The sequence below is a fragment of the Mesocricetus auratus genome, unplaced genomic scaffold, assembly GCF_017639785.1.
Source record: "Mesocricetus auratus isolate SY011 unplaced genomic scaffold, BCM_Maur_2.0 Super-Scaffold_100013, whole genome shotgun sequence".
Lineage (NCBI taxonomy): Eukaryota > Metazoa > Chordata > Mammalia > Rodentia > Cricetidae > Mesocricetus > Mesocricetus auratus.
The window spans coordinates 17636272-17664015 of record NW_024429196.1 but is presented as its reverse complement, the minus strand read 5'-3'; the positions used below and the strand labels follow the sequence as shown (position 1 = coordinate 17664015).

Below are 27744 nucleotides of genomic sequence, written 5' to 3'. Positions count from 1 at the left end.
CTGTGTACCCCAGCACATAACTGACACCGTGGCACAGTGGGATCAGTTGTTATTGCAAGGATGTTGACCTCATCTCAATACAAACAGCATAGAGAGGATTTTGACAGAAGCCACGCAGCAAGTCACTTTGGATTCACCTTATAATAGATTTAAAACTTCTGTCCAATACTAGAAAGCCCACCTAGGAATTTCTCACCACCTTCAACTTCAGCTTTTATCCATGAGCAACCTGTGCAAAGGCTTGAGAAATCATGTATCTAGGACAGTGATACCCGAAGTATGTCAGCATGTATTCCTACTAGTAAAATATACAAGGACAAAACATACCTGTAAAATATAAATATGGAATTATTTTTAAGTATAAAGTTACCATTGTATTTTTACCATTTATTATTTTAAAATAATCTTGTCTCACTTTACATACCAATCCCCGTTCCCACTACCTCCCATCCTCCTGTCCCCCGCCACTTCATTGCCATATTTTTCATGGATGAGGATGTTGAACATTTCTTTAAGTGCTTCTCAGCCACTAGAGTTTCTTCTGTTGACAGTTCTGTGTTTAGATCTGTACCCCATATTTGAATTGGGATATTGGTTTTGATATCTAGTTCCTAGAATTCTTTATACATTTTGGATATTAGCTCTATATTGAATGTGTAGTTAATAAAACTATTTTCCTATTCTATAGGTTGCTGCTTTGTCTGAATGCTGGTGTCCTTTACCTTACAAAAGCTTTTCAGTTTCATGAGGTTCTATTTAATGCCTGTTCTAATGGTGTTCTGTTTAGAAAGTCGTCTCCAGTACCAATGAGTTCAAGGAGTTCCCATTTTCTAGTCTATCAGATTTATTGTATCTGGTTTTAAGTTGAGATATTTGATCTATTTAGAGTTGATACTTATACAGAGTTATTAATATGGATTCTTATACATCCAGCCATCCAGTTTTACCAGCACTATTTGTAGAAAATGTTGTCAGCTATATTTGCATTCCAAACTATTCCTAAACTAGCAAATACAAGGACTAAAAGGTTCACATCATAGTTTACTAGTTATCATGGCTACCTGGGGAGGAGGTCTACATCAGTTTGATACTCATCCTTTAATGAAAAAGAGTGATTGATTTGATTATATTCTGTCTTACTTACACATGTGGTACACTGAGGTACATGCAGGCAAAACACACATACGCATACAATAAAAATAAAGGAAACTTCTATCATAAGTAAGACACAGAAAGAATGGTTAAGAAAAGAGTAACCAACTGCTAGTGAAGTATTTTTAAAAATGTCGATATAGGTCTAAGCATAAATGTTTTATAAAGTCAGTTTATTTTAGAGGGATGATCTTCTAACACATGGTTGGGGTTGAGACAATTGCTAAGATGAGACAGATTCATCCTAAAAGTTTTTTCATCCAAGTAAAGGTTATCATATTCAAAGCTAGGATTTGTACGAGTCTTTTCACACTGTGTGGAAAAAATGAACTATTTTAACCAAGTGAAAATAACACAAGAACAGTGTTAAGAATGATTAATGTGGCTCAAGTTTATAAGGTGGGTAGGGTGAAGCCTATGTGAAAGACAGTCTCTACAAATAAACTATGGGCTGGAACCAGTGTACCTGTCATGAAACTTTAAACAAGGGAATGCACAGCTTCTCACCGGGAAAATACCCATGTAGCAGTGACATGCCAGGTATATAAATAAGGATAATAAGGACACAGAAGCAATAGTGACTTTGGATATTTGAGCTTTACAAAAAGAGATAAGATTCATGTTACATGGAAATCTCACAGAGGACATACTGGGAGAAAACATTGAAATGGTTTGGAAGTGATGATTGTGTATGTCCCAGAAATGTTTGAATATTTTAGTTTGTATTTGTGATTATTTGTAGGACACCTACATAAAAGTATTTGGGAAAAACAAATAAGGCTATACAGTGAAAAACCTAAATAAGTACATGGCTTTTAAAATGAAAGTGGAAGATTAGTGGGGGTATGATAAAGAAATGGTCAGGGATGTGACACTAAAAGACAAGGAAATGTGTGAGTTTAAAGGATAGGAGGTGTACAGGATGAATAAAGCTATGATGAGGAATCTGGATAAAAGGCAGAGATTCACTTTAGAACACAAAAAGATCACCTGTTATAAGATGGAGAAAATAACAGGTAAGAAAGTATATCCTACTCTTCATTTGAGGAGCATCAATTTCAAGATTCCATTATTTTTTGGTTTGTTTGTTTGTTTTTGTTGAGTAGTACTCCATTGTGTAAATGTACCACATTTTCTGTATCCATTCTTTGAATGGACTTCGGGAGCCCATTCCCCATGGAGTGATACTCTCTTAGCCTAGATACACAGAGGAGGGCCTAGGCCCTGCCACAAATGACTTAACAGATTTTAATAATCCCTCATGAGAGGCCTCATCCTTCCTGGGGAGTGGATGGGAGGCTGGTGGGGGTCATGAGAGGATGGGAGGGAGAGGGAACTGGGACTGATATGTATATTAAGATTGTTTCTAATTGGGGCTGGAGAGATGGCTCAGAGGTTAAGAGCACCAACTGCTCTTCCAGAGGTCCTGAGTTCAATTCCCAGCAACCACATGGTGGCTTACAACCATCCATAATGAGATCTGGTACCCTCTTCTGGTGTGCAGGCATACATGGAGGCAGGATGTTGTATTCATAATAAATAAATAAATCTTTAAAAAATATTGTTTCTAATTTAAATAAAATTTATTAAAAATTAAAAAGAAATGTTATAAAAAAAGAAAATATATCCTAGTCAAATGTGTGTCTTTAACGTTGAAGGGGTCCTATGGCAGGTAGGCTGAGCCAGAAGGAACAAGGTTATCTTAGAGTTAAGGCAATAGAAAAAAAGCATTAGGTTTACGGGTCAGGGAATGAGGTACATGGAAATACAAACAGCACAGAACCCATGCGTGAAAGTCTAACAGCAGTCCTGGATATATGCAATAACGTTTTGAATGTTTGATGGCATATTGACTAAATGCTGGTATTGATGAGTTTATTACATCTTTGCATAATTTAGACTTTTCTGTATTATAGAATGCTAGTGTTACATGCATAAGAAGTAGTCAATAGCTAAACACATAAGACAAATAGATTATGTAGTCATTCAAGTGAGTTAGAAGAAGAAAGGAATGATTAAAATTCTTGGTTCTAAGAATAAAATGAAAAGATTCTTAAAGAATTAAAATAATTGTTTATAGAAATTCTCTTAGGAACTCAATACAGTGTAAAAGAGCATTAGTTCTATGTGTTCTGTCTTTGGTATCCATTTAACACAGAACTTTGCTGATTAAGCTTTAATGAGCTAAGATTGATGTTTTATAAAGAAAGGATATTGACAAGAAGAAATTTAAGGAACAGAAACCATCCTATTAAAAGAAAGGAAGTGCCGATGGATATCTCAGTTGATGCATACTTGTTAAGTAACGGAAGAATCCATTCTGTCTGTATAACAGATTTTACAGTGTAAAAAATGTACTAACTCCTGAACCAAAAAGGAGACCAGATGAAAGTCTGGAAAGCCTGAGACATTGTTTTAGAACACTTCACAAGTGACTAGTGGACTTCTCATCTATTAATTTCTCTAATTGTAAAAAACTTAATTTAATTTTGAATGAGTTACCAATCACTGGTTTTAGAACACAACTGCTTTCTTTTCTTAGAAGCAAGCCTGGATATGTGCTCAGATGACATCCAGAATGGTTTATTTCCAGCATGGTCTACTGCTTTGCCAAAATATCTTTTCTTTTGTAAGCATTTTTGCCTTCTGACAGCTTATGTTGTTCAAACTCCAGAGCAAATCTGGATACACTGAGCATCTAGAAATTGGAGTGTGTTCTTTATCCAGAATGGTCCAAGTTATCATAATGCTATACACATTGTTTGGGCATAGGCATGGATTTATATGTCACCTGTAAATGTTAGTACTTAATCGAGATAATTATGTAACATGTAAATAATACCATGCTGACGTAGCTTCTAGATCTCTTGAAATAACATTACAGAATAAATGAGACATCACCAATTAGTGTGTATACTTCAGTTGTATATAATTCATATATAAATAACTTAAATATACACATTTTAGAGATGGTTCAGTAGATAAAGTACTTGCCATTTAGCTGAAAGACCTGATGTAAAATTTCCAGAACTTATGCCAATCCAGGTAGAGTGGTGCGCCACTGTGTTCCTAGTGTTCCAGCATCAAGAGGCTAGGCAGACACACGAGAACAAATCCTGGAAGTTCCCAACCCCCTAACCTGGGAAAGGCAGCTGCCAACAGAATTAGATGCTGTCTCAGAAAAGAAGGTAGACCAGCACTGACACCGGAGGTGGTCATCTGACCTCTACATATACTCGACAGCAAGAGCACACACACACTCCATGCAAATACACACACATCTCCCTCCCCCCCCCCGCCCCTGTAGAGAGAAGCTTTTTCCTTGCCAGCTGCTTTGGTTTTTCCACACCAGTCACCTGGGCTCTGCTGCGTTGTAGTCCCCAAATAACACACAAGACGCTGTATTAATTATGAAGCTGTTGGCCTTGCTTGTTTCTTACTGGCTAGCTCTGACTTAAGTATTTACCCCATAATTGTTAATCTAAGTATTTCTCTTACCGGAGAAAAGGGTCCATACTTCTTACCCCTATGGCAGCTACATGATGACTCCCTGTGTTTCTCCTCCCCAGAGTCTTCCTTGACTCCTAGTCCCACCTATCTTGCTTCCCTATTGGCCAACAGTGTTTATTGACATATACATAGGACTTCCCCATCACCCCCCCACACACACCAAAATATGTCAAGATTAAAAATAAACCAATTATAAAGTGATTTGAATCATCAAAAATATAGTAGAAGATGGCAAGCTGTAGGCATTTTGTAAACTTATATTAATATCATTTTCACTAGGATATTACATAAGCACAGCTGGAAGCTGCAATTTTGAAACAACATCAGAAGAATGGACTGCAGTCTGTGGTCTCATCCAAGATCCTGAAGATGACCTGGATTGGGCTATTGGCAGTACAATTCCTACAGAAGCCTTGAGCCAAGATTCTGATCACACACCAGGTAAATCTAACAGCCATAGGGAAGCCTAGCAAAGGGTGTGAATGTTCCTGTAGGGTTGAACTTGGAAAGCTAAGTGAAAGAATTGTCCCCTATTTTTTAATTACTGAAATTATAAACAGACTTAGTTGTCACTGTCACAAGGAAGCCCATGACTTGTTTTCTTAATTTAGAAAGAAAAAAGAGGCAAAGAGAAAGATAAAGAAAAGACACCTTTTAACCATTGTTTTCTCTTTTTGCTTTTTTTTCTTTTTTTTACATAATATATCCTGCCTGCAGACTCCCCTCCCTCCACTCTTCCTAGCTCCTCCCCAGTTCTCTTCCCCAGGTCCACTGCTCCTCTGTTTCCCATCAGAAAAGAACAAGCCTCCCAGAGCTATCAACTAAACTTAGCATCTCAAGTAACAATAAGAATAGGCACAAACCCTCATATCAAGGCTGGGCAAAGCAACACAGTTGGAAGAAAAGAATCCTAAGAGAAAGCAAAAGAGTCAGGGACACCCCAACTCCCTCTATTAGGATTCCACAAAAACCTCAAGCTAAACAACTCAACATTCAGAGTACCTAACATAAACCCATGCAGTCTCCTTGATATTAGCTTCACTCTCTGTGAGCCTTTAGGAGCCCTGCTTAGTTGACATGTGGGCTGTGTTCTCCTGGTAATTTTTGGTTACTACAATCCTTCCTCCCCATCTTCTGTGGGTTCCATTTGATATTTAACTATGAGTCTGTGCATCTACTACCATCAGGTGCTGAATGAAGCTCCTCTGATCATGCCTGGGCTAGATACCAATATGTAAGTATAGCAGAATATCATTAGGAATGGTTTCACTTACCCTTTTTGCAGGGATGCAGTAATGTTTGGTTTTACCATAGGTCTACAGGCCATCCAGCTTCCAATTCCTATCAAGGCAGTGTTGGGAATGGACTCCCTTTCTTGGATGGGGTTGAGTTGATGTCTAAGTCCCACCCTTGTAAGCTTTGCCTTGTTACAGAAGATGACCAGTTCAGACTCTGTATCCCCCACTACTAAGAGTCCTTGTTAAGGTCACACATGCCACAGGTTCCAGAAAGTTTCCACTGTACCAGATTTCCACATCCAGTTAATTTCAATCATCTCTTCCTTTGTTCCTTCCTCCCCCACTAGATCCCTCCTGTTGCCATTCATAGGCAATCCAGTCCACCTGCAAAATATATTCTATTTCCCCTCCACAGAAAGTTCCATCTGTCCCCCCAGAGCCCTCCTTATTACTTAGCCTTTGTAGGAATGTGGATTGTAGGGTGATTAGACTTTACTTAACAGCTAATATCCACTTATAAGTATGTATTTCTGGGTCTGGATTACCTTGCTCTGAATAATTTTTCTAGTTCCATTAATTTGCCTGCAAATTTCATAATGTCATTTCTTAATAGCCGAGTAATACTCCATTGTGTAAATGTTCCACATTTTTAAATCTGTTCTTCATTTGGCAGACATCTAATTTAACTCCCAACAGAATCACATTTCTCAATAAAATTAGGGGGTGTAAAGTGATAAAACTACACAAGAGGGGAGGTGCTGAGAGGAGCTTTGAGGAGAGGACAGAGGGGAAACTATGGTTGGGATGTAAAAACAAGCAAAAAATAAATACAAAAAAGGAAAATAATAGAAAGGTTAAATTGTGAAAAATCTTCAGTGACAGCACCAAACGCTTTACTATACATTTCGGTTCTAAAGACATGATGAATTGTTAAATATTAAAAACTAGCGATCCTTGCTGAAAAACACTTAGAATCTTTTATTATAATTTAAAAATACAACTTCTCCCCCTTCTCCTTTCTTCCTCCAGTCCTTCCTATGTAACTCACATTCCTGTTCTCTCATATTCATGGCCTCCATTTCTTTAACTATTGTTTTAGGTATATATATATATTTGCCTATAAAATGTATTGTTTTTAAAGGTTAAGAAGTAGCCTGATATATTTAATGTGGTTCATTTCATTTGTTAACATGAGATGTTATAGGCGTATGTTGACATTTAAAATTTTGAATTCTGAATTAATGAGATTTCCTGCAATAATGTAGTCTCATGCCAATTGGCAGTCTGAATAGAACAAAACAGACCAGATCCTTCAGTAAGGTAAGGAATATTTCATTTCCTCAATTTTCATTGTATAAATATTATATCAATAAGAAATATACTACTTGAATTTTTTAGTATCAGTAAGCAGGAGAAAGGACAGTTTTTCCTTTAATCCTAGTACCCTGGTAAGTCCTGGTACAACCTTTGATAAGCTTGTGTTTTTATATACCACCTTTTAAATTGTTTTCATCTTGATTTCTTTCTTGGTTCAGCACACTGATCTCCAGACTAACATAGAACTTTCTATGTAGCTTATATCATTTTCAAACTCTTGGCACCTCTTCTGCTCTGTTTCCCAAGGTTTGGGTGTCTAATTTTCATTGTCAACTTAGTTGGATTAATAATCACCATGCAAACATTTAAAAGTGTTTCCAGAAATTTTACCGGAGTAAATAAGACACACCCTGAATGTGGGTGATACCATCCAATGGGGTGTGGGACCAAACAGGAAAAAATGGGCTGAGCTCCACCATTCATCTCTCTGCTTCCTAACATGATGTGACCAGATACCATGATTTCTCCACTATGATTAAGTTTTTTCTTAAACACTGATCTAAATTGGACTATTTCTTAAGTTGCTTTTATCATGTATTCTTGTTATAGCAATATGAAAAGTAATTAACATATAGTATGAGCCACCATTTACAGATATTTACATTGTCCTTAATGTATTAGACTTTCAAATTATTTTATATTGGTTGTAGTGGCACATACTAATGATTCCAGTGCTTGTGGGGCAGAGGCTGATGAATCTCTGTGAGTTCAGGCCTAGGTCATCTAAATAGAGTATCCACTGAAATGTCAGATGCAATTCTTATAGGTGTACCTTTATATGCTATATGGTCTTTTTCCTTTGCAGTTTCTTTATTATTATGCAATTTGGGGAACTTATTTTCTTGTACAATCTGTTTGTTTTCTGTGTGATTCTTGTAGTTTGGGAGTAACCCACCAGTATCAGATTTGAGGTAAGACCCACTCAGTTTGACTTAAGAACCAGATCCAAGCCGGGCGTTGGTGGCGCACGCCTTTAATCCCAGCACTCGGGAGGCAGAGGCAGGCGGATCTCAGGAGTTCGAGGCCAGCCTGGTCTACAAAGTGAGTTCCAGGACAGCCTCCAAAGCCACAGAGAAACCCTGTCTCGAAAAACCAAAAAAAAAAAAAAAAAAAAAAAAAAAAGAACCAGATCCAATGCAAATAGAGTGGCCAAGAACCTAAGACTAGATAGGCTAAGAACAATGTAGGAAAAATGCTACTGTTCTATTAAAGGAACAGAGCAGTACAATGACTACTAACAAGATTCTGCTCTACTGACAGGTCAGTACCTCGCTTATCCCTCATAAGGGAAACTTCCTCCTATATCAGATGGGAACAAATACAGAGACCCACGAACAGACAATATGTAAAGAGTGAGAGACCTTGGCACACTCAGTACAATTAAAGATGTTTGATAGTTTTGTCAGATTCTGATTTCTTTTGTTTTGATTATCTTATTTTATTGTTGTTCCTTAGATATTTATTTGGTTTCTAACAAGAGACCAAAGGGCTGTGGATTGGATGGAAGTGGAGATAGGGAAGAATTGAAAAGAGTGGGGGTGGAAAGATCCTATTCAGAATATTTGCATGGAAAACAATCTATTTTCAATAAAAGAAAAAAATACATGTTTAAAAAGTTTAAATTTTGGCAATGCCTCAGGGGAAAAAAAAGCCAAATGATTCCTAGCATCTTTTAACCAACATGACCTAGATTCCCTAACAACCATCCTCCCTTTTGAGCAGCAGATTAAGTAGTATGGGAAACTTTGTCTTAATCAATCTTTGAAAGAGTTTTACAAGGTCATCCTTTGCTTTCAAAGTTGTTGACTCCAATGGACTTCTTAGATGTAGGTACTGTATTTCTCTCATACATGCTTTGTTCTGAGTCAGGGTCATTGAAGGGCTACAAAGGAGAAAGAAGGACATAATTTAATGTTAAATCTATTTGTGGAGCTTAATTTATAACAGTTGATTTCATGGAGAATCCAAGCATAAAAAGAGTTGCTATAATGTTTTCCTTCAAGTTAAATAAAATTTTAAAAAGCTGAGTGCACAGTGTAATATTTTAAATAAGTTAGGCCAAAATTCAATTTACAAAGGCATACTACAAAAAATTTGTTCTCAAAAATTGGATATGATATTTGATATGTAATAAAAACTGAATATTCAGAAAACACAAAGGAGGTATACCTAAGGTAGAAGCAGACACACAAGATAAATAATAGCAAAATATATCCTAGTGAGTTTTCAAATGTTAATGGATGAGATGTGAAAAATGTAGGCATGTATGGCTGAAGTGATGTTTCTATCCAATTTTGAAATACTGACTAAATAGAAAAGTATCCACAGATGATAACTCTGAAAAAATTATATCCATTGGCATGTTGCAACTTTTTGTTTAATCATTCATTCACTTATTTGATAAATATTTGTTGAAACTCACCTTTCCAGACCTCATTCTAGAACTTGGAATATGTGATGTACCACTCAGGAAATGCTCTGCCAACATGTGGCTAATCAGATAGTAAAGGGAAAATAGACCATAAATGCCAAGTGATGGGCGAAGTCCTTCTGTGTATATGTTGTCCTTTGGTTGATGAATAAAGTACTGTTGACCAATAGGGAAAAGATAGATGGGACTAGGAGTTGAGGAGGATTCTGGGAAATGAAGTCAAGAGCAGGGGGTCATCATGTGATCTCAGAAAGAGAGGACGCATGAGGCTGCATCCTTGGTAAGATAAGTCCTTGTAAAAATATAGATTAGTAATTATGGGTTATCAGTTAAGTCATAGAAATTATATCAAATGGCCAAGAGCTTCATAATTAATATATTGCCTCGTGTGTTATTTGGGGGCACAGACAGCAGCGGGACCCAGGTGGTTGGTGGGAAGAATGCTCATTATGGCCAAGCAGTATGAATTTACAAATCTGGAACAGTCTGTTGGAAGGGGCTAAATTCAGTGGAAAGACAGGGAAAGTAGGAGTTTCTGAAGAGGAAGATAAGGGTTGTGGCAAGTTCTACATGTAGCCACTGAAATGAAAATGTCATCATTATATTCCTTTAGTTAGCAAAGAGTTATGTGTTGATGTTGACAAGATGTTATTTTATTTTTATGTAAAATAGTTTTTATACAAAATAAAGAGAAATTAAGGATGGAGAGAGCTAACATCACTAAAACTTTACTAAGAGTCAGAAACTACAAGAAGATTGAAGCATGTCACTCATTTAAGCCTTTCAACTGTGGTGGAGAAATCTGCTCTATGTAGGAAATGTTGAAAATCTTACCAGAGTAACATGGATGGATGACAACCACTAGGAATGCCAAACTATTGCTTAAACCACTTCCCTTTAGCCTACACTGTCATGTGACAGTGCCAGACTCTGGAAGCTATTTAGTTCAAGAAACATGGCCAATCCAAACTCAGATGTCTTACACTAGTAAAAGACATACTGGGTTTCAAAGCCATGTCATGAAAAATATAAAGTATCTTACTAATGATTTGTATACTGATCACGTGGGTAAATGATAACATTTTGACATATTGAATTAAATGAAAAAATTCATGATTTCTTTTCCTTTCTGAAATTGTGACTGCAAAATTTTCTGCCATTCCATTAGTGGTTCACATTATTTTCTGTTATATAGCCCTAGCTGTTCTTGAACTATGTACATAGTGAGTTCTCTATTATGGACAAGATGTTTTGTGCCAAGTGAATAGCACATCAGGACTGTTTAGAGAAAGAGTGCAGGGTTTTCTCCTCTTGGTCCCTTTGCAGATCAATAAGCTCTTGCTGATGGTTTCATACAAGTGCAGTTAGATACCAGAAAGGTGACATATTAACTTCCAACATGCCAAAAGTTCTATGAAAATGAAAGAATGCATTAAGGGCAAATAGATAAAACTCTCATATTTTCAGCAAATTTGAAGTTCTGTTTTCATAGTAATACATTATGTTCATCAACAGGATATGCCCAATAGGTAAAATAACATATTCATTTTCTCATGACACTCCAGTATTCACAAATAGTGATTTCTGGATTTTGCTAGAATACAAGGCTGCTTTCTGTTCTCAATATTTTACAGAGCTAGCATAATGATTTTATTTTACAGCTCGGTTTTCTTTCCTACAGTCAAAGTTATTAGGCAATTCTCTTTAATGAATTCTACTGACCAATTAAATCTGTGCTTAACTAGAGGTTTCACTTCAATAAGTTTGCATGATGAAAGTCTTTACATTATATGTACTTGTGATGAGTTACTGATGCTTGTAATTTTTTCTAGCTATTTATTCTTCCTCATACAAAACATCCTAACCACAGTCTCCCCTCCCTCCATTCCTCCAAAAATCCCACACACCTCCTCTCTCCCCCAGATCCACTGTTCCTACATTTTCCTTCAGGAAAGAGTAGGCCTCCCTGATATATTAATTGAACATGGCATAATAAGATACAACATGACTCTGTCCATTCCCCAAGGTGGGCTACTCTCTCAGCCTAGGCCCTGATATGACAGACTTAAATAATCCCCCATAGAAAGCCTCACCCTCCCTGGGGAGTGGATGGGGGGCAGGATGAGGGGCTCAGTGGGAGCAATGGGAGGATTGGACTGAGAGGGAACTGGGGTTAATATGGAAAATAAGATTGTTTACACACCTACTATGAACACCTGATTTTTGATAAAGAAGCTGCAATTATACAGTAGAAAAAAGAAAGCATATGCAACAAATGATGCTGTCATAACTGGATGCTGGCATGTAGAAGATTGCAGCTAGATCCATATATATCATCATGCATAAAACTTAAGTCCAAATGGATCAAAGACCTCAACATAAATCCAGCCACACTAAACATCTTCGAAGAGAAATTGAGAGGTACCATTGAATGAATTGGTACAGGAGACAGCTTCCTGAAGTTAACACTAGTATCACTGACACTGGAGATCAGCAATAATAAATGGGAACTCCTGAAACTGAGAATCTTCTGTAAGACAAAGGACACAGACAACAAGACACAGAATGTGAAAAGACCTTCACCAACCCCACATGTGACAGAGGAATTATTTTCAAAATGTACAAAGACTTTAAGAAGCTAGTGACCCAAACACCAAACAATCCAACTAAAAAGTGGAGTACAGAACTAACTAGAGAATTCTGAACGTAGGGATCAAAACTGGCTGACAGAGACTTAAGAAAGTGCTCAACATCCTTAGCCATTAGGGAAAAGCAAATGCAAACAACTCTGAGTTACCATCTTACTCCTGTCAGAATGGCTGAAATCACAAACACCAGTGACAATTTATGCTGGAGAGGATGTGGAGAAAAGGGAACTTCTGGTGGGAGTGCAAACTAGTACAGCCACTTCGAAAATCAGAATATTGGGAATCAGTCTACCTCAAGACCCAGCAATTCAACTCTTAGGCAGACACCCAAAGGATGTACATTCATCTGTTCAACTATCTTCATAGCAGCATTATTTATAATAGCCAGAACCTGGACGCAACCTAGATGCCCCTCAACCAAAGAATGGTTACAGAAAATATAGTACATTTACACCATGGATTTCTACTTATTGACAAAAAGCAATGGAATCTTGAAATTTGCAGGCAAATGGATTGAACTAGAAGAAACCATCCTGAGTGAGGTAAACCAGTCACAGAAAGACAAACCTGGTTTGTACTCACTCATATATGGACATAGAGAAAGGAAGACTCAGCACAAACCCAGTAAAGCCTACTGTTACCTTAGTTGTAGGATTCTACAGTCAGTGCTTGATAGTTGGATTATTAGATCTTATCTATCTCTCTAGTAAAAATGGAAGACATAGCTCACAGTAGCTAAGTAATAAGTAATGAATAGTTATGAACTTATTCCCACTGCTAGAATCACTTTATATCTCTTCTCTAAATTTCCTAGGGTAATACTATAATTTCCAACTGTGTCCTAAGCACTTTGCTTGTAGTATAGCATTTAATTTTTTCCACAACCTCATGAGAGAAAAGTACCCATGGTGGTTATCTCGTATTGCTTCTGAGTCTTAGAGAATTTAAATAGGGCTGATCAGGATTTTACACCCAAACAATAGTAAAGTCAGGGTTTAAATCAGATGTATGCCTCGAGTGCCAATGGCAAATGGTCAGTCTTCCTCAAAGTGTGTGCTAACTCCACAGTCAGGACAAGAATTAGATATCAAGTTCAGATTAAAAGAGAATAGTGATGCTATTCTTGCTTGTTCTCCACACTCCTTCGGGAACAATTTATCTGAAATCTAAATGAAGACAGGTCCCTCACAAGTTACTGTTATTTACATGAAGAAATGCAAGTGTTTCCTTGTGTGACTACAGAAAATCTTTCTTTATATTCTCAAGTTGGAAAACAAGATCAAGTTACAGAAAAGCTAGTAGGATAATGCATCATTCCCACATTTTGATAAATAAGTGGTACATAAATTGGTTCTTTAGCCCTTCAATATGAGGACTAGTGATTCAGAATACTGCTTCCCTGTAAATTTGTTGCAAGTGCCAGATAACACCATCTGCTTATCATCTTCATCTGATCCAGCTACCATTTTCAGCTATTAAATCAGTAAGTTTAGAAATGAGATGAAACTACCTTTCATTAACATGCCTCTATGGGAAGTTTTGTTTTCATAGCCAATTAAAATATGCCACAATGAATACTCCAAAGACCTAAATATAGTATAAATCAGTGGCATTAAAAAAGAAAGATTCTATTGAAAGTGTGCTATATCTCAACATTCTCAAAAAAGAATAATCACTAAAGGTAACGCTTTAGAAAAAAATCAGAAGAAATCCTGAATCTAGTCATTATATTGCTCAAAAAGCAAATAGAAAAAAGATAGTGACAGCCATTCTTTCGTATCCATACCAAATTTTTCTTGATAGTCAAGATGCTTTAAGACTTCCAGTTTGACAACTTTGGTAAAACTTTTGTGCTCAAAATATGTTTGAATTTTGCACCCTTGAAATATTGCAGAAACAAATTGCCTGTAGCTCAGAAACTCAGGTGGAAATACAAAAAGGGATTGAGGGCATTTCACCTGATAGTCAATATGCAACCTTCTATTTTAGAGTAAGGAGCAGGCAGAAATTGTACAGGATGTCGGGCCAGACATCTTACTCTGAGGCAGGGAGAACTCACTGTTTTGAAGAAGCATATTACAGACCATTCTTAAAAACCATTAGGAAGTTTTATATTATAAGCAGAAGGAAAAAAAGAAGAAAATTGCCTTCAATTCAAACCAAGGAGTGAATTCAAATCATTTAATGTGGAAAATTGTCTTATATGATTTGAGAGGGGAGAAAATGAGAATTCTTTTTATTATGGCAGAGGTCTTATAAAAATAGAATTTCCTTTATGAGTATTAAATATCCTTTTAAAAAGAAATGTCAAATTTTTGCCATCTAACACAATAATTCAATGAAACATTTTCAAATACAAGATGGTAGCTTCTCACATCTGAAAGACAATTTAGACTCTTTATTTTGTACTCAGAGAAAGATGGCCATGAAGTGTGAAATACCTAATATAGTGTTTCCCTTACAATAAGATTATCATTGTCATTTGAACAAAGCATACGTCAATGTTCAATGCACACTATGTACATTTGATATTAAGTGATCGCCAATTATCAAAACTGTGCTGAATTCTTTAAATAACTGTTAAAATCAAAGTTGAGTATTACTGGTAAAAGTTGCCTCCACTCCCAATGGTAACTAATTAGTCATTAAATATAATAATATTTACACTAAGAATTTAAGATCTTTAAATCATAAAGCAAAGTAATAAACTTAAAGTGTGCAAAAATACTTAGGAAGAATGAGAAGAGTAAAATTTAAAAATGTTTACTAAAATCATCTTTTAGGATATTGTACCCTGGTAATACTTAATTGAACCAATTCACACTTAATTGAACTATGACAGTTTTATGAGATCAGATGAGAGTCTTGAGATCTAATATATTAGTAGTAAGGAGATTTTAAGCTGTTAGACATCTCTAGGTCAAATAATCAAAGAATTTTGCTTCTGCAATTACTGCCTGCATAGACAGTTCATGTAAGTAATGGAAATGATCTGGTTTAATGATTTCCCATTAAATTCTAAGCATGTCCTTGGAACTTGAGACTTGAGGGCTTCATATTTTTCTTCAGTAACAAATTCTTAACTGTATAGGGAGTCTATACTGACCTTTGCCTAAGGATTCCTCTAGATATTAATATTTAGTTTCCAGTAAGCAACTGAATGTTGGTAAATGATAGACACTGAGAGTAGCCTGCTAAGTAAAAATTGTTCTATTTCTAAAAGCATATTCAAAGTAAAGCACTAGCACTTCGTGATACAGTATATTTCTGGATAGCATATTTTTATTAACAATTTAGGAGTCTAAGCAACTATCGACCTTTTAATTTTTGAGAAAAAAATGTTACCATTCAGCAAGTTGTTTTTTTTTCCAAAGTGACTATGTGTCACTTTTTCTTTCTTTTTTTTTAAAAAGACTTATTTATTACATATACACTTTTCTGTCTGCATGTCAGAAAATTGCACGATGGTTGTGAGCCATCATGTGATTGCTGGGAATTGAACTCAGGACCAATGGAAGAGCAGTCAGTGCTCTTAACCTCTGAGACATCTCTCCAGCCCCATCAAGTTGTTTCTTTCCACTGTCAAATTTAGAAGTGGCCAAATGTTACAACAATGGTTTGTCAGAAACACAAGCTGCTTTCTCATTTAAACTGGGTTCATCCTCACATAGACATGCATCAGTACTTCAGCCACTAGTCAACTTTCTGATTTCTGTATTCTCTGATAAGACTATGTAAAACCCACACTGAGAATGCAATTTATAACAAATTATTCAGAGTATACTTCGAAAATTCAGCCCAGAGACCACTAACTCGTAATTGGAATTGCTTGCAGGTTTTGCTGTTGAGTCTCACAAAACAGTGTTTGTCCTGTGCTGTGGTGAAACCCCATCCCTAACCCTCTTCTCTTCTTTGTCCACTTATCCCCTAGTAAAACTTTTAATCTTTAGTGTTCACCTCCCTTTTATTTGCAGGTGTTAATGTTTTGTTCACCTCTCTAATTAAATATGTGAGAGAGAGAGAGAGAGGGAGGGAGAGAGAGAGAGAGAGAGAGAGAGAGAGAGAGAGATGGAGAGACAGAGAAAGAGACACACAGAGAGACATGGAGAGAGAGAGAGAGAGAGAGAGAGAGAGAGAGAGAGAGAGAGAGAGCATTTGGATGACACCATTACTGAGGACATTAATCAGTTTGGAGCTTTATAAGCAGGACATAGAGAAATCAACCTTAAACTGATCAGGGATGCTCTCTGTACTGATAAATTGCATAGTGTCAGAAGAGGCTCATTATTTAAACTGACAAGAGATAAAAATACATCGATGATCTTGTCTTACTCATGGCCCCTGTATGCTACAATACTGACCTTTTTGGTTGGATATGTCCACTGGTACATTGTGGCATGGCAAGGTTATGGAAGTAACCAACCTCTTTCTGATTGAATATGAGGCCTGCCTTGCAAAGGAGATTTCATGCCTGGCACTATTATTCTGGTCAAAAGTCCTTGATTGTTACTGGGTTGCTAAATATGCTGCCAGACTAAAATACTTGTGTATACTCATGGATTTGTGATTTCAAGTGTGGTCAGAGAAGCTTCTTCCTGCAAGGGGTAATGGTTACTGCAGAAACTCCTAAGTGATAAACATCAGTAAATCTGTTCTCTGATGTGTTTGGGTCATCTGTATCAACCCTCCTTCATCCAAGACTTGGGGAATTTTGTGGAATGTGTCTGGAAGTATAAAAGAACCAAGCAGATATAGAAGACAACTGGGAAGTGCTGACCTCTGAACTTGACATGGCTGCTGTACACTCTAACTCACCACAGCTGTGGTTACTTGCACAACGTGACAAAAAGAAGCCAATCAGAATTTTAGCATGAATAGAAGAGAGGCTTGGGAGTTCCTAAATCTAGCCAAGGAGCTATTGGCAGCTGGTGGCTAATTCCCCTTTGTGGAATGCAGCTGCCAGTAGGTTATCCATGACCCACTGGATGCCCCCACACATGGATCCTTCTGTATAAAGGATGAAGATTAAATATACTGAAATGCAATGTTTTGAATCAGAATTCAGTTCCTATCTGTAAACTCCATTACATTTGCATCAATGAAGGTAATTGCTGCTTTTCTCATGGCCCTAAATATTTGGCTTTCAATATCAGACTAGAACTTAAGACAAATCAAGCTTGAGATTGAAGTATATTCACTTCCCCTTTGTATGTTATACTATTTAGGAGATAAACTACAAACATACAATTTCATTATCCAAACATATTAACTAGTTTATTTCTTCACATTCAAGATAAGGCTATGTGGTTATAATGGACTGGAAATCCTCATGTAAGGAAACGGCAACAAGATGTGAGGTTACATGTTCCTATTTATTAAAAGACAGCACAGATTTAAAGTATGTTTTCAAAGAACAATCCACTGTCTTTTGCAGAAGTTATATGTGGTGTCAAGGTATATTTTGGCTGTGTGAGCCACTTACACCTTTTGTTTCCAGATGATGAAACAAAATATCTTCTAATCTAGAGATATTTTAAACAAAATACTCTGCTTATTTTTCCTAATCTAGCAGCATCTGAGATACCCTTGATCGGACTCTGGGGTGGAAGACAATTTCCAATTTGTCTCACTTCCTACTTTTTATCCTGAAGAAACTTCATTAAGATGATTCTTGGGTCGGATCCCTTAGGATTTCTTCTTCCTTTTTGTTTTGCTTTGGTGTAGTAGTTTCATATTTTTATTTTAATTTGTTGATGGTGGATGTCATTTTGTTTTTGCCACATTCATTCCCTGATAATTTCATACTTTCACATAATGTGTTCTGGTTACTCTCACCCTTGCTCTGCCCTCTCCTATCTCTTTCCAAACACTGTTAGCAACATTTTCTCCATACACATCTATTTGTTGTGCCCTTGTCTTTCTGTCTGTTTTGTGACCCACAGAACTTAATGGTTTTAATTTTTGAAAAAGGATCTCACTCTGAGGCCAAGACTGATCTCAAAATTGTTATAATCCTCCTGGTTCATCCTCCCAAGACTAAAATAACAGGTGTGTTCCACCTTGCCTTGCTAGATATTTTTTCTTGATGGATTTTTAAAAAAGTATGCCTTCGGAAAGCATCGTAAAAGATTTTCAGTAAGGAACATTTAAAAATAGATGCAGTTTATTTCCAGTTCCTACCCAGCATGTCAGGAGGTTTGAGGACAAGTGCCCATCCTTTTAACCAGTAAACAAGCTGTGCAGCTGAAAAGCTCCCACTGTTCATATATCCACTAGAGTTGAGGGCACAGGAATAGCCACACCTCCCATGAGAGACAAACGAATGAGCATGGTGTCACACATGCTAAGACAGAAAACCTGGGGTAGGAACCTGTGTTGAAACTGGGTAGGATATCTAAGCCATGGTTGTCCAGTAGCTGTGGGCTCAATGTGGGGACCTTCAGGAGATGAAACTCAGAAAGGAGACATCTTAGGGAAACCTCTACTCTGAAAGCCCCATCAAGTTTTCACATAGAAGAATGGGAGTTCTTTCAGCCATGAACATTCTTATCTCAGAGGGTCTGACTTTAAAATTTCCCTAAAACTTGACTAACACAGGGGAAGACAAGTGTTCAACAATGAGCAGTCATTTGAGGGAGTGCTAGAGTTAGCTGTAATGTGTTCTTCAAGGTCAAAGCACCAGCAAAGGTTCTTTTTACAAGATATACAACTAGTATACAGAGAAATGAAAATTTGAATCATATAAACTTTTTAATATTAGATTTATTTAAATTAAACGCAATCTTATATTACATACCAATCCCAGTTCACTTCCTCCCTCCCCTACCAAGCCTCCATCCCATCCACTATTTACTCCTCAGGGACTGTGAGGCCTCTCTTGGGGAATCATCAAAGTCTGTCACATCATTTGGGGCAGGGCCTAGGACCTCCACCACGTATCTAGACTGAAAGTTTCCCTCCTTAAGAAATGGACTCCCAAAGCCTATTTGTGCACAAGGGATAAATACTGGTTCCATGGCCGGAAGCTCCATAGTCTGTCCAGGCCTCCCAACTGACACCCACTTTCAGGGGGCCTGATTTAATCTTATGCTGGTTCTCCGGCTGTCAGCTTCCACTTGCTCAGGTCAGCTGTTTCTCTGGGTTTCCCAAGCGTGGTCTTGACCCCTTTGCTCAATACTCCTCCCTCTCTACAACTGAATTTCAGAAGTATGGCTCAGTTCTTAGCTGTAATCTCTGCTGCTTCCATCTGTTGCTGGTGAAGGCTCTAGGATCGCATTTAAGGTAGTCATCAATCTCATTATATGGGACGGACATTTAAGGTAGCCTCTCCACTATTGCTTAGATTGTTAGTTAGAGTTATACTTGTGGATGCCTGGAGATTTCCCTAGTGCGAGAAACTCATAATGGCTCTCTATATTAAGATATCTCTTTTCTTGCTCTCCTTCTCTGCTCTTCTCCCAACTCCACCTTCCTGATTCTCATGTTCTTCTCTCCCTTCTCTCCTCTCTTTCTCATACCTCCTTCCCCCTGTATTTCCAATTTTCTCTCTTCTCCAGGGGTCCATGTATCTCTCTCCTAGGGTCCCCCTTCAGACTCAGTGAGTAAAGACATTGTTGTGTAAGCACAAGGACCACAGTTCAGATCCCAAGAAATCACTTGAAAACCTGACTGGTAGCATATATCTGCAATCTGTTGGTCATGGAGACATGTAGATCCTTGGTACCTGTTGGACGAACAGATTAGCCTAATAGACAAAGTCCAGGTCTAGTGAAAAGCCTTGTGTCAAGAGTAAGGTTGAAAGAGACGGAAGCATAAATATATTATTAACCTGCATCTTTCACATATGCCTACACAGGCAAACATCATGACACACACACACACACACACACACACACACACATATCAAATTACACATTATGTAATAACTACCAGAATAACATACTGAATCTGTTGCAACATCTTACTACTCTGGCAAATGTAGAAGTAATAACACCTGAATATAAGGAGCCACATCGATCATTCTCCAGTGCCTGCTTTCTACCTGTCTACTATGCATAACATACAAAATGCTATGACTTGAAATGGACATGTTTGAATGAATTGTAGGAAAGTACTGCAACTTCAGAGTCAACACAGTGTTGAGCCCTGTGTAAAATGAATCCTGCGTATCACATGACCATAGCAACAACCCTTTTTCTTCAGAAGATTTAATTGCTATTTTGAGATGACTTATAAGAGATAAATTCAAAAGAGAGCATTTGAGGTGATAAGGATATATGTGCAGGGTTTAAACATATTCTGTATTGATCAGTTAAAATATATTGTTACAAAGAAAAACAAAACTTTTTCTCAATCTGTTCTAGGTAGTGGTCGGCATTTCCTGTACGTCAGCTCTTCCGTCTCCAAACAAGGGTCTACTGCAAGAATCACTACCTCTCAATTCTTCCCTGCAAGCCTTGGGATATGTACTGTTCGATTCTGGTTCTACATGGTGGACCTGCATGTTGTGGGGATAATAAAGGTATGGAAGGAGATAGATTTGTGTCAATGGAAATATTCACCATGTAATTTTCAGCCACCATCACGCTTTTGTGACCATGCTGCTGACAATGGCATCATTAATTTCTCATCTCTACCTGGGGCTTTTGGACTTTGGCACAAAGTACTGTGTCATTCATTTCCATCTAAGTCAAGATTGAACACATTGATGGCTGCCACCTGAACTCAATTATGGTGTCTGCTATTTAAAGAGTACATGGAGATAAAAGAGTCTGAGTAGATTGTACATGTACTTTACAAATAAGGGCTTGCCTAAGGACAATGAAGAAATGTGATGTAAGAGGTAATGGTAGAAAAATCTATACCTCAAGCAAAAAAAGTTAATGCAACATTGCAATTTTAAAGCATCAGTCCTTAAGAGAGGTAATAATATTTAAAGTTCTAGTTTTATCAAAGATTAATGAGGTTTTAAAACCGTGATGAACCAATTTTGAGCTCTACTTTTAGTTAAAAGTGCGTATTAGAACACAACTTCCAGGGTTATGACCTAGAAATTGACTGTTTAGACCAACATGACTAGTTTTATTGCCTTTAATTCAAACACTCTCTCTGGAAAATGGTAACAGCTGTTGTGTTTCCTGTCTTTACAAATATTTTATACACACTGTATATATTATTAATTTCAGTTCAAGCATTCACCTAATATGGGAGGTGTGTCTTTCTAGATTTAAAATAAGGAAATTCAGACAGAAAAATGCCTAGCAAATTTTACTTTTCCTAGATTACACAATTAGTAGAAAAATATTATGTCAAAAATCTAGCATCAATTACTTGTCATCTATGGTCTATCCAAGAAGCCTGAAAGAGGAAATGAAAGAAGACTAGACATATCAGTTCTAATCACTGACAGAGTCTCTCAGGCATGAAAAGAAAATGGATATTTATCCCAACTCTATGAGAGTATCTGTTTTCAAATGGAAACCAGTAGAAATGAAAGTCCATTCCAACAGTTGAGGGGCACATGAGTCAGTCCATCACCTTGATACTTTGGATGCTTGTCATAGTTTTTACATACAATATATAGTAGTTTGGGACACTAACTTATGGTTGTAATAAATTCCGTGAGTCTAACTTCCTGGCCACCCTGTGTTGTTTTTCTATTCTGCGGTGACTTGCTAGGAAAGCCAACAGATTTTATTTACTTACCAGGATGATTCTGTGTCTTCCTCCATTAAGAACAAAGGTGCAACCATGCATTTGTGAATAGTTAGTTAGTCATCTGCTTGGGGTATTTAACATTATAGCACCTAACTTTTAGTAATATATTGGTAAATAGCCTCTAAATTACAAATGTTTTTGTCAGTCATGATTTGTGATGCCTTTCTGTTGAGTGATTTATACAGTTGATGAGTTAAACATTATTTTACTCTAAATTATAGAGTACAGATTAAACTGCTCCAACTTATCCTAGTCTTTGAAGTAAAAGAATACATGTGAAAAACAAATACTTTGAAGGAGTTCAAAAACAGTTTTGGATAATAATAAAGATATTAAAATATTTACAAAGTCATCAGCATTATTTGATACAGAGACAAGAAATTATAAGAAAATACCAGTATCTATTCAATTTATTATTGTTTATTTTCTGGCTATTAATATAGAAGAACTTAATCATGTTACTTTCTTTCTACTTTTCAAACACATGTCCACATATAAAATTTAAATCTCTTGTTAAAATGATAGTGGTCTTCTTTTGCTATATTGCCTAAGAGCTTTAAGGGAAACCAAATTATTTTTTTCTGATGCTATTAAGCTTTAGTAGCTCAGATTCCTAGCCTCTGGCTCATAAGATTTGAAATATAATGTTAGTAAAAAGAGTTAAATATTCTGAGTTCTCCAAATTCATCTTAATACAATCAAAGGAAGTTAATTCATACATTTCAAAATTTGTACTTTTTGTAGCATGTTATGTAACCTATAGAAACTTCACTTTTTTGCCATGTTTTTGTCTTATTGGGTTTGGTTTTTTTCTTTTGATTCTTCCTATTTTTGAAAGAGAGAAGGAACATGAAGGTAGATGTTTAAGGGGTGAAAAAGATCTGGCTGGGAGGGGTTGAACAAAGAATATGATCAAAATGCACTTTTGTAAAAATTTTATAAAACAAAATAAAATTTAGTTTTCATAACATTTTGTGTAATATATAGGTACTTATAGTTGCTCATGGAAGAAAAAATGAGATAATAAAACTTCCTTCTTTAATGTCAGATGATTTGATAAAACCATATGGATGGCATCTTAGAGGTCTAATGTTCATATTTCAGAGTAATCATCTTGCCATTACGAAATGGCTTTTATTTTAAAGTTGAGCTCATAGATCTAAACAATTTCTGTAAAGGCCTACAGAATTCAAATTCAATTACCATTTAATTCTTCTTATTCAAGAAGCCATGGAAATTGTTGTTATGATGAGTGTTATAATTCCATAGGTTTACTCAGGTGCACATCATTAGCACTGAGAATTGCTAAGTGAACTTACTTTTTGCATTCTTGGTAATGAAGTTAGTTAGCTTTCCTGAGAAACTTCTGAATGGGTGTTTGCTTATTCAATCTGTTAAGGCTGTGTGTGTGCATTTTCCAAGTTTCATTGTCCTATAGTAAAAAATTTACAGTTACCAAGGGGATAGTTCCATATATGTATATATTTATTGAAAATGGTGTTTTCATACACTATATTCTGATTCTGATTGCCCTTTAAGAAAAGTAGGAATAGCACTGGAAAAAAAGAATAATACCAAACATAATAATATCAGCTAGTTATTACTTGTCAAAAACTACTGAAATGTTATATGAATTAAATAATCTATTCTTTATGCTGTGCTGTTATGTATGTTATAACAGACAAGGACAATGAAAAAGAAGAAGCTTCCAGAATCTGTTCAATATCACAGAATTATCTCAAAATTATGAGGTGATAAACTTTAATTTCCCCACATCTGTTGGCTCTGTTGCCTGCTTTTCACTCTTGTGTCCTCCCAGGTCTCATATTAAGAGAGCTGGTTTCACAGCCTTTTTAATGTTTTCATACTCATTTTTCAAAAATCCCTTTTGTATTCTGTAAATAGTTATTGGAACTAGTTCTTTAGAAAAGGCTTCGTGTATTCTGAATATGGCATAGTTTTTAATACAAGTTTGCTTCAAATCATAAATTTCAGAAAAAATGTAATAGTAACTCAAATACTTTTATGTTCCTCCAGAAATGCATTATGTATAGAAAGTGTAAAAGGTATGATGGATACATTTGTTCTGCCTCGTCTCCTAAGAAACAGCACATTTAGTTCATTTCTTCAGTAGCTTCCTGTAGTCATCTGTTGGATAAAACAATTGAAGGACAAGAGTCAAGATGGCATCTTCTTTGTCAACTGCTATCTGCCTTTGGTGACTTTCTAAAGCATATCATATTGACCGATGCCTAGAGAAAAGTCAGACCTTTAAATGCTTCCACTGTCAGCTCGTTCAAACAGACCTTTATTTTCTGTGATGTCCCAGACTCACAAACCTCAAAGTAGCAAATAATAGAAGGATCCAACTCATTCCACTTCATCTTTTGTTTTAAAGCCAAGATGATTGTGAGCCAGAGACACCAGCTACAGGCAGATACTTTGAGACAAGAAGGGCTTCCAATTCACAACTCTCCTCACCAACTATATAAGGTGGTAATATGAATAATGACCTAATCAAATACAATGATGCAGCCCTCTTAGTAATAGAATCAATGCATCTTGGATTTACATTCACATATTAATCAGGCACTAGGTTAGAATTTAGTGCATCAAGGCTGTAATTTACAAAGTGACTGTGCATGTGTGCTGTTCCACAGACCTTGTCTATTCTCACAGACTTGTGTAAATGCAAGGACCAACCCATTTTGTAACTATGGCTACTGCTGCAGAAAGTCCCAAGCATGTAGTTAGAGAAGTGGGGAAATGTGGTGATATATTATTTATGATTTATTAAAGCTTTCCTGAGGGTACAGAAAGAAAAATCAGCCACACTAGTTATCTATAGCAACCAAACGGTGGTGATACATACCTTTAATCCCACCACTTGGCAGACAAATCTCTGTTAGTTCAAGGCCACACAGACTACATGAAATATATCCTGATCTAAAGAGAAACAACTCTTACAAAGATGATCTCAGCATTTGGGATCACATGCCTTTAATCCCAGAACTCATGAGAGGTATTTAAGACAGGAACAGGGTCTCAGATCTCCATTCATTCTCCAGCCACATTGAGGATAGGAAAGCATTTATTCTCCAGTCACACAGAGGAGAGGCAGCAGTCTGAGACTTGGTGAAAGCTCATGGAGACAGGATCAACCTTTTCAGCTTGGCTGCTTTGCTTCTCTGATCTTCAGCTTGAAACTTGAACACAAATATCTATCTCTGGATCTCTTATTTATCATGCTACAGGAAAACATGGAGATTAAAACAAAACTCAAAACGTTAAAGCTGCTTAGAGGAAAATGTACTTGTATTTAAGATATGTATTCAAAATTAATAGGACAACAGTTCATGTAATATAGACAGGTCAACATATGTATCAGAGTTTTAAATTGTTATTATTATTATTTAGGATGAAAGTGAATTTTGTTTGTGATGAAAGTTGTTCAGAGTTGCTATAAGTGCTCTTTTAAGATTTTTGAAAAGTAGGTTTTAATTGACTTCCAAAACTCAGCAGTTTTCGTTCACCCTTGCTTAAGCTGAGCTTGCTATCTGTTGCTTTCACAAGCAGTGTGGCTCTGCCCATCACAACTAGCTTTAGGGAATAATACTAGTGAGTACTTAAGAGAGGAGACAGTGATGTGTACAAATGACACCATAACATGTTATACAAAGAGTGGCTGAAAACACGTAGCAGATATCTGATTTCTAAACAGACCTGCAGGAAATCCAGATCACATTGATCAATTAAATTGGTTAATTCTCACTAATTTAAGTAGAATTAAAGTAATGCAGCATGGCTGTAGTTATCAATATACCTATTGCTATGCTTCAGATATCTCTATACTGTAATGCAAATAATATTGTGATAGCCATAATTAAAATGAACTAAGATATTTTTATTGTTATTTGGTTAATTCTTTGAGAATCTCATGTATTATATTTTGGTAATATGAACACCCTCTTCCACTTCCTCCCCATTCCATATTCTGCCAACATTGAGTTGTCATTCTGTTTCTAATTTATGAGGTCCAATTATTGCTGCCAATATACTGTTTTTTGTGTGTGTGTGTGTGTATGTGTGTGTGTGTTTACATGATCATCCATTGACACATGTTAGAGCTAGAAAACTTTTTGATACTTTTCAAATTTATTTATGTGTATTTTATGTGCATTGGTGTTTTGTCATGTATGCCTTATCCTCAGGAACTGGAGTTACAGACAGTTATGAGCTGCCATGTTGGTGCTGGGAATTTAGCCAGCGTCCTCTGGATGAGCAGTAGTGCACTTAATCACTGAGCCATCTCTCCAGCAATCAAACCTTGTGAATGAGCTAGTTTGTTAGAGCCCACTCCCTATGCCACAATCATTGTTAATTCACACGTGTAACTGCTCTGCTATGTTCATAAAATACTGTTGTGTTTTGGGGATTTTAGGCATCTCCTATCTCTGACTTTTACAGTCTTTTCATCTCAGTTGTCCACAATGGTCCTTGTGCTTTTGAAGGGATTTGGTTTAGCCAGATGTGTATGTATCCAACTTGATACAGCAAAGACCTAATTGGCAAGATATGAACACTGAAGTAATTGTGGCACAAATATCACAGAAATAGTTAACCACTTTCTGATTGGATTTAGATAAAACAAACTCCACAGTATAGAACTCATAGCTAGCACAGTATTGGAGTCAAGAACCTATGACTAGACAGGCCATAGGTCCCAAGAAAGAACCTACTACTATTCCTCTGCTAATAGCATTTAGTACTAAAATGACTCATGATGACTTCTCATAACAATAGATTAGTGTGTATCTCAAATTTCATCAGAGAATCTTCTTTATGCAGTAGATACTAACTGGTCAAGGCACAAAGAAATAGTGACTGTGGAGTCCTCAGCCATAAATGGGTCATCCAAAGCATTTTTTTGGTAATTTGCCCAATTTTGAAAATAGATTCTATATTCTCCCGGAATAATATCAATGTCCCATGTGTTAATCTGGCATGTTTTATTCAACCGATGTTTGACAAAGACATGCATGATCTGTATAGGATAAATCTGTGAATGTATCTGCACATACCCATCATCTATAAAATGGCAAGAATCATGGGCCCATATTAACAGTTCGTTAAAATTTGGAGTATAGGATTTGACAACAAATAGATGCTTTGACATCTGACGTAGAAAAAAATAAAAGACGCTAGAATAATCTGTGTATCACCCCTTGCATATAATAGAAAAATAAGCTTAGAGAAAAACATTGCTATAAACCACTATTAAATTATAAATTATACAAGACAGTAAGGCAACACACAAATGCAGAGGTTGACACTCAAGAGGAGGGAGCTAATCTAATTCGACCTTCTGCACAGACTTCCCCTTCACAGAGTAATAAAGAGAGAAAAGTGACCTCCAGTTGAAGAGCATTCCTGCTGGAAATTAAAATCAAGTCACATTGTTAAGACATAGAAGTGGGAATTTGCAAAAGAAAGTATTTCTTACACCTGATTATAAATGGACTAGGTACAAAGTCACCTTGAGAAATAACCCAAATCAGCTTTGCTTAGAAGTCGGGGTCCCAGGCTGAGTAAGACTTCTTCAAAGAACTATTTAACATATTGGAATCTAAAGAAACTTTTCTTTTAAATTTTTAGTTGGTGAATTCTATAT

The 27744-nt window shown here is 36.5% G+C and overlaps 1 protein-coding gene across 1 annotated transcript in view; it reads left to right on the top strand.

Annotated features, from left to right (window-relative positions):
- The window catches only part of Malrd1 (MAM and LDL receptor class A domain containing 1), a 637041-nt gene that overhangs the window by 467920 nt on the left and 141377 nt on the right, over positions 1–27744 (top strand). The window contains exons 31-32 of the mRNA XM_040755448.1: positions 4942–5103; positions 20720–20877. Coding sequence (XP_040611382.1) covers positions 4942–5103; positions 20720–20877 — 320 coding nt within the window. The remainder of the gene's footprint in view (positions 1–4941; positions 5104–20719; positions 20878–27744) is intronic.